Consider the following 19,094-nt stretch of genomic DNA (forward strand, 5'->3'; position numbering starts at 1 on the left):
CTAAAACATATTCTTCCTGGATTAGTTTTAAAAATTCTGTTCCATTGCTCAGTTCAGTCCTACGTCTCTTATTGCCCTACTGTATTGATGTACACTTTTTCTTCTTTTTTGAAACCACAATCTAAGTCGTATGGTAAAGCAAGAAGGCTTATACAGGACACCAATTGTTCTACAACTAACCTAACTAGCCCTTTACTTGATTTGCGGTCACTCTAAACTCTTTCTTGCGCGTCATTCATTTTTCATCAGCTTCATGGTGATGCTCTCTCAGCCCTACAAATTACTCCTTCTTTCGTCACTGATAGGTCTATGCATCACCTTTGAAATTCAAGGAATATTAATATTCTTGGTTACTTCATCGGTGAGATCTGACTTTAATCCATTAACTGCTTGTCATATAGTTTGGAACAGCTTACCTGATTCAGCTCAAGAGTGTCACTCGTTTGGCAGCTTCAAAAGAATTTTGAAAAACTTTTTAATGTCCTGATATTTTATGTTTAAAAATGTTTTAATTTCCTCCCGACTGACCACTTCCAATGCCCAAAAATTCAGCTACCTCCTCCCTTCTCTCTCTTTTTTTTCTATTTATATATTCCACTTGCTTTGATTGGTTTGATATGTTTTTCTCTTTTTTTTCTTTTTTTTCTTTTTTTTCTTTTTTTTCTTTTTTTTTTTTTTTCTTTTTTTTCTTTTTTTCTTTTTTTCTTTGTTTTCTTTTTTTATTATATTCATTTAATAATTGATTTTAGTATATAAGCAGATATGTCATTATTTTGTTTTTGTTGTTTTTCGTTTCTTTTTTTTACTATATTCATTTTTTTCCAATTCCTTTATTAATTGATTTTGCTATGTAAGCATATATGTCATTTTTTTGTTTCTGTTGTTTTTCGTTTCTTTTTTCTCTCTCTCTATTTGATTTTGTTCTATATTAATTAATGTAATGTTTGGTCTCCCACCATCATCCAAATAGCCTTTGTGGGGGTCTAAAGCTTTGTAATTTTTCTTTATTTTCTCTTAATAAGCTGATTGATTGATTGATCTATTTAAGATATTAGTTTATTTTTCATCCTAATTTGTATTATATTTAACACTCTTTTTCGTTAGATCTATTGATAACGTTGATAAAAGTATTCCCTCCAAGAGAAAGGCCTGTCTCCAGTCCTTCTAACGGCTCAACTGAGATATTTTCCCATACATCCTACAAATTATATAGAGATTCTGTAAGTCCTGATGCTAAATGTTTTGATGACAATAGTTTAAGGATCTGTCTCTCCTCTCCTCCCCAAGGAAGTTGGATTGGGCTCTGTTCTCTATGACAAGAATTTAAGACCCGCTGCCCTTATAGCTTTCCCAATAAGATATTTAGAGTTCTCTCAACCAAATTGGTACCACCGTGACTCTAAATTTGTTTCCCACTAAGTTGGGCTGAGATCTGACAAATCCTTGCGGTAAATATAAACATCGCACTACCTCCTCCCTTCCATGGATCCATGAGTCATATAAAGACTGGAATTGATTCCGTTTAATTTTTGCTTACAAATTTTGTGCGTAGGATTTCCAGATTTTTCATAAAATTTGACCAAAAGGAAAAATTCACAACAAATATCAGATTTCGGGATTTCACTAACTGAACTCTCGCATAATTTGCTACCACAGATCTAGAAAGGATTAAGGTCTTAGATTTATTTCAATGCCTTACAATAACATGACATTACATGACACCCAAGTCATCGACATAGTTGTGAATTTCCTTACTGGGTAGCCAACTTCACTGGATTTTTTCGGAATTTTTACATAGTTTCACACCAGGAGAATGGGCAACTAAGCATATAAGGAATGCCTTAGTACCATAAATGGTGATACTTAGACACATTGTTGAATATGTATCAATTGTAGACACAAGACTGTGGTTACAATGAGACTGGCTAAATATCGGTAAATCGACATTGTTCGTTCACATATTTGATAAACAATATTCCATTTTTAATGTATGCTTCGAAAATCTTTTTTATTTTTTGATTGCATGTTTTTTTATTATTTGAATATTTTCACCAAAGGGGGGCGAAGAAGGATTGGATGAAGAGAAAGCTACTTTAGAAGAATAGGACGGCATGGAGGAAACCTCCCTTTAGTATTTCATCGTTTTGCAGTTTGCATACCAACATTGCAAGTCCTACCTTAAACAGCATTTAAAAGGGTCAAGTAGGTTATCCTCACCCTGGGCAGTGTTCTTTTGTCACTCCTTATTCGAGATATTCCACGACTTCCCAAGAAGAAGAAAACTGCTGTTAAGTACACTTCATTCCAGCCTAATACCACTTCAACTACTGTATGCAAGCAATTCGAATTATTTGCTTAGATAACTTTGGTATAAAAGTTTATAATACACCTCATCGCTTTATTTTCCTTTGCAGATTCGATTAGTCTGAGGCACTTGTGGATGCCAATTTGCTCATTGAAACCGACACATCTGATTTTGCACCATTCCTGTCAGGATCTGATGTCAGTCAGTTAATGAATCATTTGAGTCACATATTCATTATTAAGGTTTTTCCATGACACGCACTGTTGGCTTGAAATCTGTCTAAAAACACCTCTTTGGAATGAAAGAGACGGTGTCTTAAGAAAGGAGAATCTTTATCCGTAAAGGAGTCCACCAAGATGTAGTATCTCATCCTTTTCTGTTTAACAGCAATTTTGTTAAGCTCCAAGAATATCGCTGTTTATATTAGATGAAATGATTTTCCTTGATTTAATCGTTCTGACCAAAAGTTTAAAATGAATCCTTTAATTGTATTTGTATGTTATTCTGTAGTTTTTTGTCCATGGCCCTGCGCGGTTTTTGTGTCAAATATACCACCATACTGACTAATGCAATTATTCTTTACTTCAGCTGAACCATTGAACGTCTTCCTGAAATTTCAAAGTCTGCAAAGTAAAACCTGAGGTGTTTACCTCAAATTTATTGATAGGAGGTTCTTGTGAGCCTTTACTTTCAACTGTTGTGAAAGTAAACGTATCATGGTGTCCAATCTATGATTCTTGGTTCTTTTCTTTTTCAGTTGGTAGAAAATATGATATATTTAGGCTTTTCAATTGGTTTGAATGATTCAGTTATACGTTTAATTCCTGATTAGCCACGCATCTCATAGACCTACTGCATGTAGCCTGCATGTAGCCTGTAAATCCATAGTTACAGCAAAATTGCACTTCAGCCGGCCTTCTTGTATTTTGTTTAATTTTTCTATCCTTCCCAACATTATGTAGTTTGCCCTCCTTTGGAATATTTTTACCAGGTCAGATGAAAGAAAAATTATTTCATTCTGCTACAGATTTGCTAATTGACTGCTTCAGCTAGCTCCATAGCTCCAAAAATCAAGAAAGGCTTGCAGGTTTGGATTTGCTGAATCTGTAAATTCAAAAGTTGAGAATCACATCTCCAAAAAGCCTTGTTGCTAAACTCAGCTGTTCTTACGAAATTATACAAATCCTGTGCCTCTTCTTTTTGTGTTTTCTTTCCCTGCTTTAACATGAAGACAGAGATACTGAGGATCAGTGATTGTCAAATTTCAGCATTTGTAACATAGCTAAGCATTTGAAAACCTAAATACATTTAACAATACAGAAAAAACGGACCATCCTTTGGAGACAATCAAATACATAGTAAAAACAAACCTTTGCATGAATTGATTGCAGAGTCAAAGCTATATCCTGGCGGGCAATTTTTAGTCGAGGTTGCCACACACAAATATGACCCGATCGTATTTTGGCATATCATCGGAGATGAACAAGATACAGGCGAACTACATTCGTCAATATCTAAAATGTTGAACTGTTAACGTTAACAATGTACTTATAAAACGGTCAAGATTATTCCACTACAGGCATATACACAGAGAGCGGTTGGAGTTCTCTGGCCCTGTTTCTTTCCCCGATTTTCAAATTTTTTCAGATTTCTTGAGCTTTATATTCAAGTTATTAGTTGTTTTTTTATTAGTGTTCATTCTCCACTCGAGAAAAAAAAATTCCTTTGTACATGCCCCTTCCAGCATCTAAAAAATCCGTATAAAACACTTCAAAGAAAATAGATGGGCCTACTATTAATTTTTAAAAAATAAAACGGTGATCCTATTTTACCTACTATGTACAAATCATTAACAATCAACCAGAATGGAAACTAACCGTGTACTATCGTAAACATTAATATATCGTCCAAATTATTTAAGTTTTCATATTTTTTTTTTCTTTGAGAAAATACAACTTAGTAAGTCCTAAGCCTTTAAACGTAACTTTTTTTCGTCATCCGAAAGGATACAATCCTCATGGTATTTAGGTGGCGGCTTGATATTCTACATTTTGCATTCTTGCAGCTGTCACTAGTTCCCTTTCATTGGTTGATGGCAATGTTAAGAAAACCATCATAATTCAATCAAATGAATATCCGAATAATTTTTCCATTATATTTATAAATAAAAAGAATTTTCTATTGATTGCCTAGATCTTGTATTTATCTTAGCATTTCGGGGACTTTGATCTAGCTTAATATAAGAAATCCTGAATTAGGCTGAATAATAAGCCTGAATACACTAAGCTTGAATAATAATAGAAAGCCTGAATGATCTTATTTATTCCAAGAAGTTTCCAACAATCTTCAAACTTGTCTACGGCTGCAATAAACAAGCGCTTTGCCAAGGGACATTTAGGGAGAGTGCAAAAAATCTAGGAGGCAAACACTCCTCCTCCACAAATGTGATAACTGTTAATACAAACTGGCAATACTATTCTGATGAAAATCTCTTTCTTGGGTCAACTAGTTCTTGTCAGGAAATGTAAAACCCATGTCCAAAAGCTGCTTTAATGAAGCAAAATTAAATTAAAAAAAAAAATGTTTTTTTTTTTAACTGCAAGTAAGGAGCGACATTAAAACTTAAAACGAACAGAAACTATTCCGTATATGAAAGGGGTTGTCCCCTCCTCAACGTCCGGCTCTTTACGCTAAAGTTTTTTTATTGTTTTGTGAAGTATAACTGTGACAAAGAGTCAAACTTAAGCGTGAAGAGCGGGACGTTGAGGAGGGGCAATACCCCATATACGGAATAATTTCTGTTCGTTTTAAGTTTTAATGTCGCTCCTTACTTGCAGTTAAAAAAACTTGTTTTTTTAATTTCTGAATGTTTTTTAATTAACGCATGTTTTGATTTTGGCTTACCGTAGATGAATAACTAAAACCTAATTTGCATATTAATTTTTTATTAATACCTCACTCTTTACACTAAAGCTTAAATTTTGTCCCAATTCCTTAAGAATAACCCCAGAACCATAAAGGCCTTAGAATAAATAGTTGAAGTTACTAAAAGTACTTTAGCGTAAATAAGTTCATCTCATAAGGAGATGAACCCCTCATAAGCGTAATAATTTCTGTTCGTTTTAAATTTTAACGCTGTTCCTTACTTTCAGATGAAAAACTTTTTCGCATTAATTATTTCATTGTTTTTTTTTAAATAATGCTAGAAAATCCTGCGCCCACTTCATGGAATTTCTCTTTCCCAGTGAAAAATTCCTCCAAGGAAAGATCCTTCCATGTAGCTCCCTCTCCTCATCCCCCCCCCAACAAAAAGAATTCGAATGAAAACGTCTTTACACTTCCCAATAACCGTTACTGCATGTAAACACTGGTCAAAGTTTGTAACTTGCAGCCCCTCCCCCAGGGACTGTGGGAGAGTAAGTCGTCGCCAAAGACATAGCTATTATGTGTTTCGACTATGCTGAACAAAATGGCAATCACAAAATTTTGTTCCATTGACTTTGGGAAAAAATGAGTGTGGGAGGGGGCCTAGGTACCCTCCAATTTTTTTGGTCAGTTAAAAAGGGAACTAGAACTTTTAATTTCTGTTAGAATGAGACCTTTCACGACATTTAAGGAACACTGGGCCGTTACGGTCACCCCTGGGGAAAAGAAAAAAAACAAATAAACACGCACCCGTGATTGGTCCTCTGGCAAAAAATACGAAGTTCCACTTTTTGTAGATAGGAGCTTGAAACTTCTACAGTGGGGTTCTCTGATACACTGAATGCGATGGTGTCATTTTCGTTAAGATTCTGTGACTTTTAGGGGATGTATCCCCCTATTTTCCAAAATAAGGCAAATGTTCTCAGTCTCATTTCTTTTGATGGGTAAGACTAAACTTGATGAAATGTTTAAAATCAGCATAAAAATCTGATTCTTTTGATGTATGTATTAGTATCAAAATTCCACTTTTTAAACTTTCTTTACTATTGAGCCGGGCCTTTTTGATAGGCATTAGCTGTATGGTCTATCAAATAAATTCGTATATTTTGGTCAAATTCTGGTATGACATAAGTTACGGTTTATTTGCCGCTTCCCTAAACTACCTTTCAAGGGGACTTATTTTAACTGCAAAATTTCACAACAAAAAATGACATTTCTAAAAATAAGCTTAAAGTATACCGTCACAGGCACTGCTTCTGGGATTGAATGTGAAGCCTCTCGGACATTTAGCAGTTTCCTGAATAAATGCTGTCCGACTGGAAGGACCTTCATTGGGGATACATTTAAATCCGTCTTCTTCATTAACGCATATGGTAGAATCAGGGTCACAGTTGTGCGATCCTACTTCACACTCATCAATATCTATAAAAGATAATTGTTTTTATTTTTATTTTGGTTCATTCTTGGATTGCAGTTTGTCCTATATCTTGGCTTTTAGAAGCCATAATTTTAAATTGGTCAGTAGCTTCAATCTTACAGAGAATAAAGAGCATTTTTTCTAGAACATGAGTTTCCAAAACAACAGGTAAATTAAGCAGTAACCAAAAACAGGATATTTTCCCATATACTCCAAGATGGTCATCAAAAGAAAGCCTTAACCTCTATTCAACCGTGACTAGATCAAGCGATAAACTCCTAATCCATTGATATTTTTTTCAAACATAGCTCATCTTTAAAAAATTAATTTTTGAACCAAATTGGCAAAACATGACAAGTGAAAGTGTAATGGTAAATTGAAAGTGATAGGTCAATATAGAGAACAAAGAAAGTAGTAGATATTTCGGAACGGTTTTCAGGTTCCATTTTCAGTTCAAAATAACATAAACAAGACTTAAAAATATACAAAGAAATCAACAAGATTAAGCCAGGTGGAAAACAGAAAAAGGGACAGATTGTTTGGATTAGTACTCGTGGTCTATCTTCAGTACCTAATCGAAATAGATAAAACCTTTAAAAAAAAATAGCCTAAAACTAACTTAAAACTTCAAGAACAATTCATGCAGCTCGTCTTTTAACATATGTTATTAGTTCCATGCTTCACCATAGTAAATTAGTGCTTTTACTTTCAAAGGCTCTAGCAAAGCTCTTAGTTCTATTCTCTTCAATATTTTAGTTAGTAATTTTTCTTACCTTACTGAGACAATGCTTAAAGTGAACCACTGTAAAGAGATATAAATTTTTATACAACGGACTGAACATAGATGGTTGCATTTCAAGGACGTTTAACGTCAGACGGGTTCTGACACAAGGCTCAATACTACCTGATTTATGTAGATAGCGCGGGTTTTATACCCCCGGAGTACTGATTATTCCATTTGCTAATGACATGGTGCATACACTAATATCCCCTTGTGTAAGTTTTCTAATTGAAAAGGATAATGAAGCCATGGATGAACTAATAAATTCTACCATGTGCTGCTCTCTATCCGTTAATGTTTGAGACAATAAAATGAGAAGAGAAAACGACAAGACAAGTTTTTTTTGAATTTTAGCATGGGAGGGTGCTCCTCATTTTATAGGAAATAAAAAATTTCTGAATTAGATGTTTTGAAGTCAACTTTTTAGTGTCAATTATTTAGATTTTTGTCTCGATTACAATTTGAGCTCCAAACTGAACTGTCATACTTTTTTCCAACAAAACGGGTTGCCAGTTTAGATTTTACATGAAGTTTAAATAATGAGCTTACGCCGAGAACCCTAAGGGACTTGCACCGTGCTACTATTGGCCCGTATATGTCTTGCGATTGTTTCAAGGTCTGGTTCATTAGTGGCAAACTTCAAAAGAGCTCAGATTTTGTAAAATAAAATTATTCGTGCGGTTGGTGATTGCTGAGATTTGAAAATAGTACTAAGAGTTAATTTACCAAATTAGACATTTTAAATTTTTTACAAGTTACGACAATATCAACTTGCTATTTCTGTTCAGAAACAGTTGGATGGATATTCACTTGATTGCTTTCAGGAAGATATTTAGGTACCATTCATCTTATTATAATTATGAAACTATGAACTATTCGAGGGCGGTGTCTGAGGCTCAAAATACTCAACAAGCATCTTCCTTTCAGTATTTTGTGAGACCACAGGTGTGGAATTCTCTTACAGAACGTATGAAGATAGCAGAAAATATTATCCAGTTCAATAGGAAGTAGAAATGGTGCCTTCTGGGATTTTAATAATGGCTTCGGTTTTAAATTGAAAGCGAAGTCGTGATTATACTTTTGAATCAAAGGATGGAAATAACAATTATTAGCATTCCAAAATGTTTACCTGCTGGATATTGAAAAACGTTATTAATATTGTTTTTATTATTAAATTAACTTATTTTAAGTGACGAGAACAAAATTTTGCAAATTACGTGACACATAATATTAAATTATAAGTAGTATTCTGAAAAAAAAAAATAGATTCATCGAAAAGTAGCAACATTGATAAACAACTCATCGATGCCACAGCAAATAGTACAAAACGATGCAACATAGTGATTGAATTTTAATATACTGCTTTTGGACGTTTACTTAAACTTAACACTTGACCGTCAAAATTTTTGGAAGACAATTAAGATTCAATATGTTTTTTATTAAATAGTAAATTTGGGATCAATTAGTATTTCCCCGTGCTTTTGTGATGGGTGAATCCGCCAACATGCACTTTTTAATTTCTAAAACTGACTGATTCTTTGAATTGATCCAATGTTTGTAGAGATCAAGCATGCAGAACCGTACTGCTTTAATTTTCATTTACCCTTTTATAGTAACTTCTCTCAATTTTAATTACTTTATATTTGCTCATTTCAAGTTTAACTACCGATTTTTGCTTACCTTTGAAAAATTTTTCTTGGAACTTTCCTTCTAATAAATTTTAAGAGTAATAAGATTGCTAAATCAAAATTTTGCATCGATTATGAATCCCCATGAATTCCTAATTTTAAATAACAGTGAAAGTATTCAAACAGTTTTGTTCGAGGGTTTAGGTGAAAGAAAAATGAGTAGAATTGCAGGTTGTTATGTAGTGTCATTTTATTATTTATTAAATGAAATTAAAGTTTTATAAGAGCAACAACAGTCTTTTTTAATTATCGGGAAGTCCATATATGAGAAATCAGGGTTCAGGCGTATAAAAACAAATTCATTTCCTATAAAAAAAAATTTTGAGCCATAGCAGTTGAAAGTTCAATACTGAAAGACAAATGACAGCATATATCTTGTTTCTAACAAGGATAATCAAAGGAATTAAGTGGGGAAATATAGCAGATTCACAGTCGTTATTAATTAATACAACAAGCTTAATATCCGCAAATGGTGCACATGAATCGAAGCTCGCTATTTAAAGAGAATGCATTTTAATTTTTAGCTGATGATTTTTCGGTTTTGGAGCTATTTTTGGTTCGAGTCATTTTCAATTTTCAACTAACTAGGCAAGCAAAAATAAGCGTTAATCGAAGTTTTTCAGTCGAAAATTCCATGAGGAAGCTTTCCTATTACTAAAAAAAGAGCATTTTTATATTAACTGCTCTACTCGTGAATCAGAAAAGAGTTACACCCGTCCTCAGAGTGCAGCCCAAGAAAATTTTTGTATTGCCCTATTGGTTCATTAGAAACCCTCAAAAAAATTTCTTAAAGAAATTACAACAGCAGAAATAAATGAGACTGAATTGACTATAAACGAAGTCATATAATAATTCAAACTTCAACGACAAGAAACTACAAAAAGACTTAATAATTTCGTTTAAAAAGAATTATTTCTTAAAATGTCTTAATTGCCCCGAGGAAAAAAAGCAAAGTTCTCCTGTGACCATCTCTTCTTCCATCAACACTTTCTGATAGTTTTAAGTGCAACGTAAAGCTATTCCCCAGTTCTTGCAAATATGCCATTTCAATAACCTGAACCCATAAAGTGTCTTTGATCAACCTTGTTACATAACAACGAATATATTTTAAGTCCCATTGGAGCTTATAGTGTACAAACATTTGTGTGATGCAATCTTTAGCCCTACCCCTCCCCCATGGAAAAAAAAATAAATTCACTCGTCCTTTCATGATAACATAACTGAGAGTTTAAATTTAATCCACAAAGCCATTCCCAGGGAAAATCAGATAACTTATTTTAGAAATTAGGGCATAACATAGCGTCCCTTTATTTACTTGGTTGCATGTGTCGTTTCCAGAGTACGCTCTTGGGATACACATGGAAATCTCAGCCTACCGAACGATCCTTAAAAGCTCCAGACTGATTGGGAAACCAAGGTCAAATATGTTCCCTCCCCCCCTCTTTTTGCAAAAATACATTTTTGAACAGTGGATAATTCACATAATTCAGGGTCATTGCCTCTTAAGTTGTGGGGGCATGTAGATCCTGGAGGCATAATTATTAGACCGTCCAACATTTCCGAACGAAACAACTATTTGAGAATTTTGGCCAATGCCATTTGAGGTTAAGAAGGCTCTCAGGGGAGAGGAAGCACAGGAAGGGGGTTTGCTGCCCTTCAGTCAAATCCGGCCTTGAATATTTCTGATCAAATGAATTCCTTTCGAAGCTTCTACGATATTACCATCGATACTAAGTGGTGAAGAACATAAAAATCATTAAATGAACAGAAATAAACATATTCAAAGCACATGGCCCTATTCCCTCTCAACACTAGTAAGCTGGTTCTGATTTTAACTTGTAGCTGATAGGTTGGTTCTATTCATAAGTTACACATACAATTTTATGCTTACCGATACATGATTTTTGATCCAATCCAAGCTTATATCCACTTCGACAGCTGCAAATGATACCTGTCCCTGTATCTTTGCATATTTGGCCACAAGGGTTGTCATTCACACATCTATCATTGCCCTGACCAATCAGTTGGCATGACTTCCTATCAGCCATCAATTCAAAGCCCTCTCTGCAGGAGCAACTATATGATCCAGGGGATGGCAAACAAATGTGAGCACAGAGTTGCCCAGGAAAAATATTGCATAGATTTTCAAGTGGATCTATAATCAATGTGTCAAATCAAAAAAAAGAAAAAAAAAATCAAATTAAGATAGGTTGGCGTCTAATGAGGAAAAGATATAACATACTCTTCATTGCAACAGAAGAAGCATCTATTGATAAATCCGAAATTTTGCTCTCCAGAGAACGAGCCCAATATAGTGATTTAGGTGTTTGTTTGGTTTGTTTCTGGTTTTTGCTTCTATTAAATAGATAAAAAAAAAAAGTTATTTTCCAACTTAAAGTAAGGAGCAGCATTAAAACTTAAAACGAGCAGAAACTATTACGTCTGTGAGGGGGGTCGCTCCTCCTCAACACCTTGCTCTTTACTCTAAATTTTTTAATAGTTTAAAAAAAAGCTTCTTATTGCTCTAATTAAACAAACAGTGTTTCGGGAGTCGTTCTTACAGAATTGGGACGGAATTCAAACTTTTGTGTGATTAGCAAGGTGTTGAGGAGGAGCAACCCCCCTCATATACGTAATAATTTCTGTTCATTTTAAATTTTAATATTGCTCCTTACTTTCAGTTTAGAAAACTCGTTTTTTTTAAAACTCGTTTCAATTTCTGACCTTTTTAATAAGTAATACCAGGGAATCTGGCTACGTCTCCTCAGATAAATCCCTCCTCTCCAAGGATTTATTCTCAGGACCATTCAATCCTGGTAAAAATTTACCCCAGACAATTACCCTCAATATCTCTACGCGTAAAATTGAGTCAGCAATGAGAAAGCAATATATAAGAAGAATTTCGTATAGGAATTCTGGTAAATTCGCCTAATGTAAAATTTCCCATGAAAAATATAGCTCCGTGAAACAACCGTCCCCATGGAATATTTTCCTCACGGAAAATTCAAAAGCAGAAAACACCCCCAACCCCCCAAAAAATGTATGCATACTTCCCAATAAAAAATACTATGCGTAAACAATGGGCAAATTTCATAACTTAAAGACCTTTCTCCGTGGGCTGTGGGGGTTCATCGTACCTCCAAAAGTATAGTTAATCGGCCTTTCAACTATGCTGAACAAAATGGCTTTATCAAAGTTTTGATCGAACCATTTTGAGAAAAAAGGGGCGTAGGAGTGGGCCTAGTTGCCCTCCAATTCTTTTGGTCGCAAAAAGGGCACTAGAATGTTTAATTTTCGTTCGAAATGAGCCCTCTCACGTTATTCTAGTACCGCTGGGTCGACATGATCACCTCTGGAAAAAAAACAACGAACAAATAAATATGCATCCGTGATCTTTCTTCTGGCAAAAAACACAAAACTCCATATTTTTTTTAAAGAAGCTTGAAGCCTCTACAGTAGGGTTCTCTGATACGCTGAATCTGATGGTGCAATTTTCATGAAGATTTTATAACTTTCAGGGGATTTTCCCCCTTTTTCTGAAAATCAGGCTAATTTTCTCAGAATCGTTACCTTTGATGGGTAAGACTAAACCTAATGAAACTTACATAAAATCATCAAAAAGAATCCAATTCTTTGATATATTTACTGGTATCATAACTCAGTGTCTTAGAGTCTTGGTTACTATTTTGCCAGGTCGCTCCTTACTTACATTTCGTTACCTCGAACTGTTTGATATCCCAATATTAGCCCTATTTTCTGTTGAAAGGCGATTTATATCCTTAGAAAGCAATCTTGGTGAAAATTAAATATTATTTTATTTTATCCTACACACCTATGCCCTGATCTAAACAGACTTAATTATTTTATTTTGTTCCGTTGACTTTAGACTTAAATCTAGTTGACATCAAACAATTGGCCAATCAGAGACAAAGCCAAGACAGATAGTCTGAGTAAGAGCTAAAGATGGTTTAAGCCTTTTTAGGATTATATAAAAATGAGGTCATTTTCTCTACTTTATAGATAGTCTGTCATCCATGTATCCATCCTAGGGCAGAACTAGGGTAGATAGCATAGAACTAAGGTATAATTGAAATTTTTGGTGTGACTCATGACGAACAATGTCAACTGACTCTTATTCAAAAGGAGAGAGTGAGTTTCCTTTGACTCAAAGGCGAACAAGTGACCTAAGCCTAATAGGTTTGCCTGCTTAGAGTCTCAGATGGACTACCGTGTTTTAGGATTGACAAACGACAGACAAGTCCCCTGAACTCGCAGGCGAACGGGGAGACCTATAGTTTTCAAAGTGTTGTGATGAACGGCACGGACAAACGGCAGGAGTAGCTATGACTCTCAAATTTGACTAATACCTGTGTGTTGACTTTTGGAGAGGCACGCCCGCAGAGAGTCTCAGGCAGGTTGACCAAGCTTTAGAATTCATATGACCGTTAAGTCGGCTGGAATCGCAGGCAAACAAGTGCCCAGTCTAAAGCCAAAAAAGGGCTCGCCCGCTTGCCTAGAGTGCCGGGCCAGGCTTAGCACCAATTCGTAAGCTCAGACCGTCGGACTAACAAAAAATAAATTAAATAATTGGTTGACCAAAACTATTTGCCTGATCTAGCAGGCCAACAAGTGTCCAACCGACAATTCACCTGGAATTGCAAGGCAAACAAGTATCCAAAACTGAATAGGGCCTGTCCCCATGAAGTGTCAAGAGAGTGACACAATTGATAAGCTCAGACAGTTACATTAGCAAAAATTTATTTAAATATTGGTTGACCAAAAAGTTACTTGGAATTGCAAGAGAACAAGTGTCTATAGCCTAAAAGGGGGGCCCACCTGCATAGAGTGTCAGCCAATTGACCTAATTGCATAAGAATATGCGTGAAAGGTGCAAACGCCGATTTTGAAAAAGCAGTGCACTTTTGTGTTTTTGGGCTTATTCAAATGAAAGTAAAGAAAGGAGTTAAAAATAAAAAAAATTGCATAAATGAGTGGAGGTTAGTTCTCCTTTTCCTTTAATTTTGTACACCAAATTATCACTAGTGCTCTAAAAAAAAAACTAGAATGTAGCGATTTGTAATTATAAATGTCTTCCTTACCAATTCTCAATCAAAATATTCAAACTTAAACTGTATTGCTGAAAGCAACTGCAAATTTGCAAAGTCTTATGACAAAGAGTTGAAAGAAAAAAAAAAAATTCTGACTACTTACAGGCCCGATTTTCAAGTTTTAACCTCGCTTTCTACTTTCATCTGGAAGCCTTTTCTTGTACTTATTTTCTATTGGCCTTTACTATCATCTTCCTGTTATCTTAAATATTTAAAGAACTGCTCTCCTCATGAAGCCCTCACTTTTTACCCAAAAATTAAACTTTCTGCGACAATGTTTTCTATAGTAAAAAACTAACTTTTTCCATTAAAATTATCAAAGGTAAGTTGCACACAATGCTTTAGGCCTACACGGTATTTGGCATGTTCCTCTTTGACGAACAACTGGGGTTTTATCCCTACCAGAATTGAGAAGATTCATTAAACTTCAGTTACTTTAGAAAAGAAAAAGATACAAGTTTTTAAACAGACTTCTTTTGGGTTTAAAGTAATTTTTCCAATGTAAAGTAAGTAAATCGCGTTTGTGGGTTTATTTAAATCCTCAACAAGTATGGGACTTAAGGGTATACACAGTTATTTGTGCTATTCGACGAAATAATTTTAAATTACAATGAATGGGAATCGAACAGATTGTCTGTGAAGCTATTGAAATCAATGAAACTTAAGAATACATTCCAAACCGAGACTTAAGTGGGTACATACTTAGCCCTATGTGCACAAAATTAATTATGGAAAAACCAATTAGTGCTCAGTAAAATAAAAGAAGGAGCAAATCAATGTAAATCCGCTCCCTAGAGAAATATAAGGTTAGCAGCTCAAAGAGCAAATATTTCAAAAAGGAATTGTTCCGAAAAAAAATCCGAATTGTTCGAGTTTTTAATCAATCCAGGTAGCTTGAATGAACAATTCTTTTGTTTAGTCAGTCTTGGCTGAATCTATGTAAATTGAGGAAGCCTGGATTCTTTTAAAGAAATTTCTTTTATAATTTTATTTCAAAACTTGTTTTATCGACGTAATTTTTTAGTAAGTTTGTTCTCTTTTTATTTATTTAGATTGTATTTTGCTGGTTACGGCTGTTGAATATATGGCCGAATTATTCGAATAGACTCAACAACTTTGTTATTCACTGTCTTCACAAATTTCTCATGATCTTCTATCTTTTTTTGTAGATCTTAAATATTCAATTTTAATGATTTCAAGCTATTGAAATCCCATTTCTTTTTTTTTATAAATATTATAAATTTTTTTGTTGAATCTTAAACATTTTTTTTACAATATACACTAAGCATTGTAAAGGCATTTAAACTCCGAAAATTAAACCCACCTTGTTCGTCTTGTGATAAGTAGCTGGGTGGAGACTCTGGGACTTGATTTGTTGGAATCCCGAACTGCGCTTGATTTCTTCGTCCTAAATTGAGAAAAAAGCATTATCTCTTGTTAACATATTGTACCATTTCATTACTCCCACAGTTGCGTCAATGGGAGGGGCAGGGGGAATTTTACCCCTAGGCTCTCCTTCCCAAGATTTCTAAAAATAATTGTATTAGGTATTTACATTGACAAATATATTCCTTTAATTTTAACTTCGAATAAAACAAATTCCCCTCTTCTCCTAGATACTGAAAAATGCATTTTGAACACCCTCCGCTAATTTTTGTGAATTGATACTGTATTCCCTGATAGTAGAAACTGTGTGGATTGAGCTTTTTTTTTAACAAACAAGACAAGATACATTATTAATCTTAAAAATTTTCGTTGGATTTCAAATACATCCTACATTAAAATTAACAAACAGACGTACAGTATAACAAAGTAAAATAGAAAAAAAGGACTGAAAAAATAAATTAATTATACCTGCAGCTCCAATCGTCTGAACGCAACAACTCTGATATGCTTCATCCCATGGAAGGCCGAATTTGTAATTTTTCATGGTACAGCCCAAATTCATCGTTCCTGAGACAAGTCCCAGCTTACACGCTTCACAGCAATCCTTAAAAAAAAACAAAAAACACTAGGATGAAGGAAAAGATCAGAATGCTTCAAAATGCATCCCAAATTTTTAGTTTTATGTCTTTAGCAGTGCGCAAATACGAAAGATTCAAAGGGTCTCGCTCTTCATTAAAAAAAAAAAAAAAAAAAAAAAAAAAAAGAAACGAACGTATAAGCAAACAAGATGAAACTCATGTCTCATTTATGCCTTTTTCTGCTTCTTCAGGGTTATATTGCGGCAAATTAAAAAAAAATCCATAGAATATTTTTTCAAAGAAAAGTAAAGAGCTCCGTTAAGCCAAGAATGAGCAGAAATAGAATCAAATAATCTTCCAAGCGTAAAACGAAATCAAATCACCATTAATGAATAAATGAAATCCAAAACAAACAGAAGTTACCATAAGTAACTGAGTCAAACTCAAATTAAGCAGATATTAACATGATTAGGGCTGACAACCCCAATGACTTTTCAAGACAAGAGCATAATTTGCACATTACTAAAAAAAAAAAATAACAACAAATGAATGTGGATTGTCAATTTAATATAAATATACTGATATCTATTCTTTAAGTTCTTAATTTGTTTATTTATTAAAGTCAAAAAAGTGAAAATACTCAAACTGCATTTTTTTTCAGTAAAGTGCAAATTATGTTCTGGTCTTGAGAAGGCATGGGAGCTACTAGCCCTACTCATATACATATAATGTGTATTGATTTACTTCAATACTCCCCTCAACATTTTCTGAAAGGCTCACCTGAATGCCCTTTGGTTTTGAAGAGCAAAAGTCAAACATTCCCACCTTCCTCAATGACATATATTACACGGAAAAAATAGATGAATTCCCTAACTTACGGCCCTTGCACTGAAGGCAGTGGGGGGAGGATCTTCCCTTCCAATTTACTAGACCGTTCAACAATGCTCATAAAATAGCTCTCTTAACATTTTGATTCGATGTGCTTGGGGAAATGAAGGGACTGGGGGAAGGCTGGTTGCATTCCAATCCCTTTTGACTTTTAAAAAAGGCACTAGAACTTTTGATTTCCATTCAAATGAGCCTCTTCCGAAGTTCATAGGGCCACCTATTCCATAAAAACCTTTTATGTACCCAAGGTATAACTTAAAACCCTTCTCCCTGGGGTTAGGGGGTTTGTGTCCACCCTGGAGTTATTTTTATATGTTCTTTGAACTATTTTGGACAAATTACCTGTCTCACAATTTCAATAAGCTGTGTTTGGGGGAAATATGGCACCAGGGGGGGGGCTAGTTGCCCTCCTGTCACTTTTGACTCTTAAAAGGGCACTAAAACTTTCAACTTCCAACTAAATGAGCCTTCTCTAAGCTTTACACGACCACCCTTTTCATAAGACCTTTTATGTCCCAGAGGCACAACTTAAAACCTTTACCCAAGGCTCCGGGTGGGGGTGGGTGGGTTGAGGTTTAACACCAAAAGCCTTGTTATATGATCTTTGGACTATTTTGAAGAAAACGCTTATCTCAAAATTTCCCTACGGATAAATTTGTTGAAAACAGGATCTTGACGGAAGTGGGAGGGGAGGGGAGCAAAAATACCCTCCGATAATTTTTGACTCTTAAAAATGGCACTATAACTTCTTATTTTTAGTCAAATGAGCCCCTTCGCAGTTTATACGACTATTCCTTCCATAAAAACCTTATATGCTAATAATGGGCAACTAGTTTAGCGTACAGCCCTTGCCCTGAGAATTGCGGGGGGTTGTCATCTGCTGGAACTTTCAACTATGCTGAACAAAATGGTTATCTCAAAATTTTGATTTGATGTGCTAGGGCAAATAATCAACGGGGGGGGGGGGCTGATTGGCCTCCAATCCCTTCTGACTCTTAACAAACTTCCAATTTTCAGTCGAATGAGCCCTTTTCGAAGCTTCTGTGACATATCCTTCTATACGAAATGCCCTGGTCAAAAAATTAAAAAAAAACAACATTGTGCCCACATCTCTTTTTACTTAGGCAGTGCTATCGTGCTGCCTATGAAAGAAAATAACTCAATATTTAACGCACTGCTTGAGACCAAATACAGGGCCCAGTTCCCAAAAATATAGGGTAGGGGGCAAGATATTTGTATGTATTTAAATGGAGATAAAAACAAGTTTTCCTTGCAAGTTTTCTGCCCCTTTCTCACAATTGATGCCTCTCCACAAACAATGCAAGCAATGATAAGCATTTCTTCAGCTCTTGCCGAAAATAGACATCCTAATACCTCTTATCCCAATAAATTGCTATAGCTACACTTACAAGTAATTGATTTGCTTTAAACATTAGATGAGATAATATCAAACAGTTCGTGGTAACGAATCAAACAGTTCGTGGTAACGAACTGTAGTAAGGAGCGACCCGGCTCAATAGTAACCAAAACTCTAAAAAATTGAATTTTGATATCAATAGCTACATCAAAAGAATCGCATTTTAATGCTGATTTTAAATATATAAGTTTCATCAAGTTTAGTCTTACCGATCAAAAGTTACGAGCCTGAGAAAATTTGCCTCATTTAGGAAAATAGGGGGAACACCCCCTAAAAGTCGTAGGATCTTAACAAAAATGACACCATCAGATTCAGCGTATCAGAGAACCATACTGTAGACGTTTCAAGCTCCTATCTACCAAAATGTGGAATTTTGTATTTTTTGCCAGAAGACAAATCACGGGTGCGTGTTTATTTGTTTGTTTTTTTTTTTTTTCTTTTCCCCAGGGGTCATCGTATCGACCAAGTGGTCCTATAATGTCGCAAGAGGACTCATTCTAACGGAAATGAAAAGTTCTAGTGCCCTTTTTAAGCGACCAAAAAAATTGGAGGGCATCTAGGCCCCCTCCCACGCTCATTTTTTTCCCAAAGTCAACGAATC

At 34.9% G+C, this 19,094-nt stretch overlaps 2 protein-coding genes across 15 annotated transcripts in view; one reads left to right on the plus strand and one right to left on the minus strand.

Annotated features, from left to right (window-relative positions):
• The window catches only part of LOC136034761 (fibulin-1-like), a 198,962-nt gene that overhangs the window by 155,178 nt on the left and 24,690 nt on the right, over positions 1–19,094 (minus strand). For 11 of the 14 annotated variants that reach the window (XM_065716158.1, XM_065716153.1, XM_065716148.1 and 8 more), the window contains exons 5-9: positions 16,079–16,214; positions 15,549–15,632; positions 11,008–11,271; positions 6,470–6,652; positions 3,676–3,819 (exon numbers count right to left, since the gene is read on the minus strand). In XM_065716158.1, coding sequence (XP_065572230.1) covers positions 3,676–3,819; positions 6,470–6,652; positions 11,008–11,271; positions 15,549–15,632; positions 16,079–16,214 — 811 coding nt within the window. The remainder of the gene's footprint in view (positions 1–3,675; positions 3,820–6,469; positions 6,653–11,007; positions 11,272–15,548; positions 15,633–16,078; positions 16,215–19,094) is intronic. The other 3 variants (XM_065716156.1, XM_065716154.1, XM_065716149.1) reach the window with 1 other exon arrangement.
• LOC136034764 (uncharacterized) overlaps positions 1–19,094 on the plus strand; it is a 187,837-nt gene that overhangs the window by 139,779 nt on the left and 28,964 nt on the right. The gene's annotated exons all lie outside the window — the stretch shown is intronic.

Source organism: Artemia franciscana, chromosome 13 (genome assembly GCF_032884065.1).
Source record: "Artemia franciscana chromosome 13, ASM3288406v1, whole genome shotgun sequence".
Classification (NCBI taxonomy): domain Eukaryota; kingdom Metazoa; phylum Arthropoda; class Branchiopoda; order Anostraca; family Artemiidae; genus Artemia; species Artemia franciscana.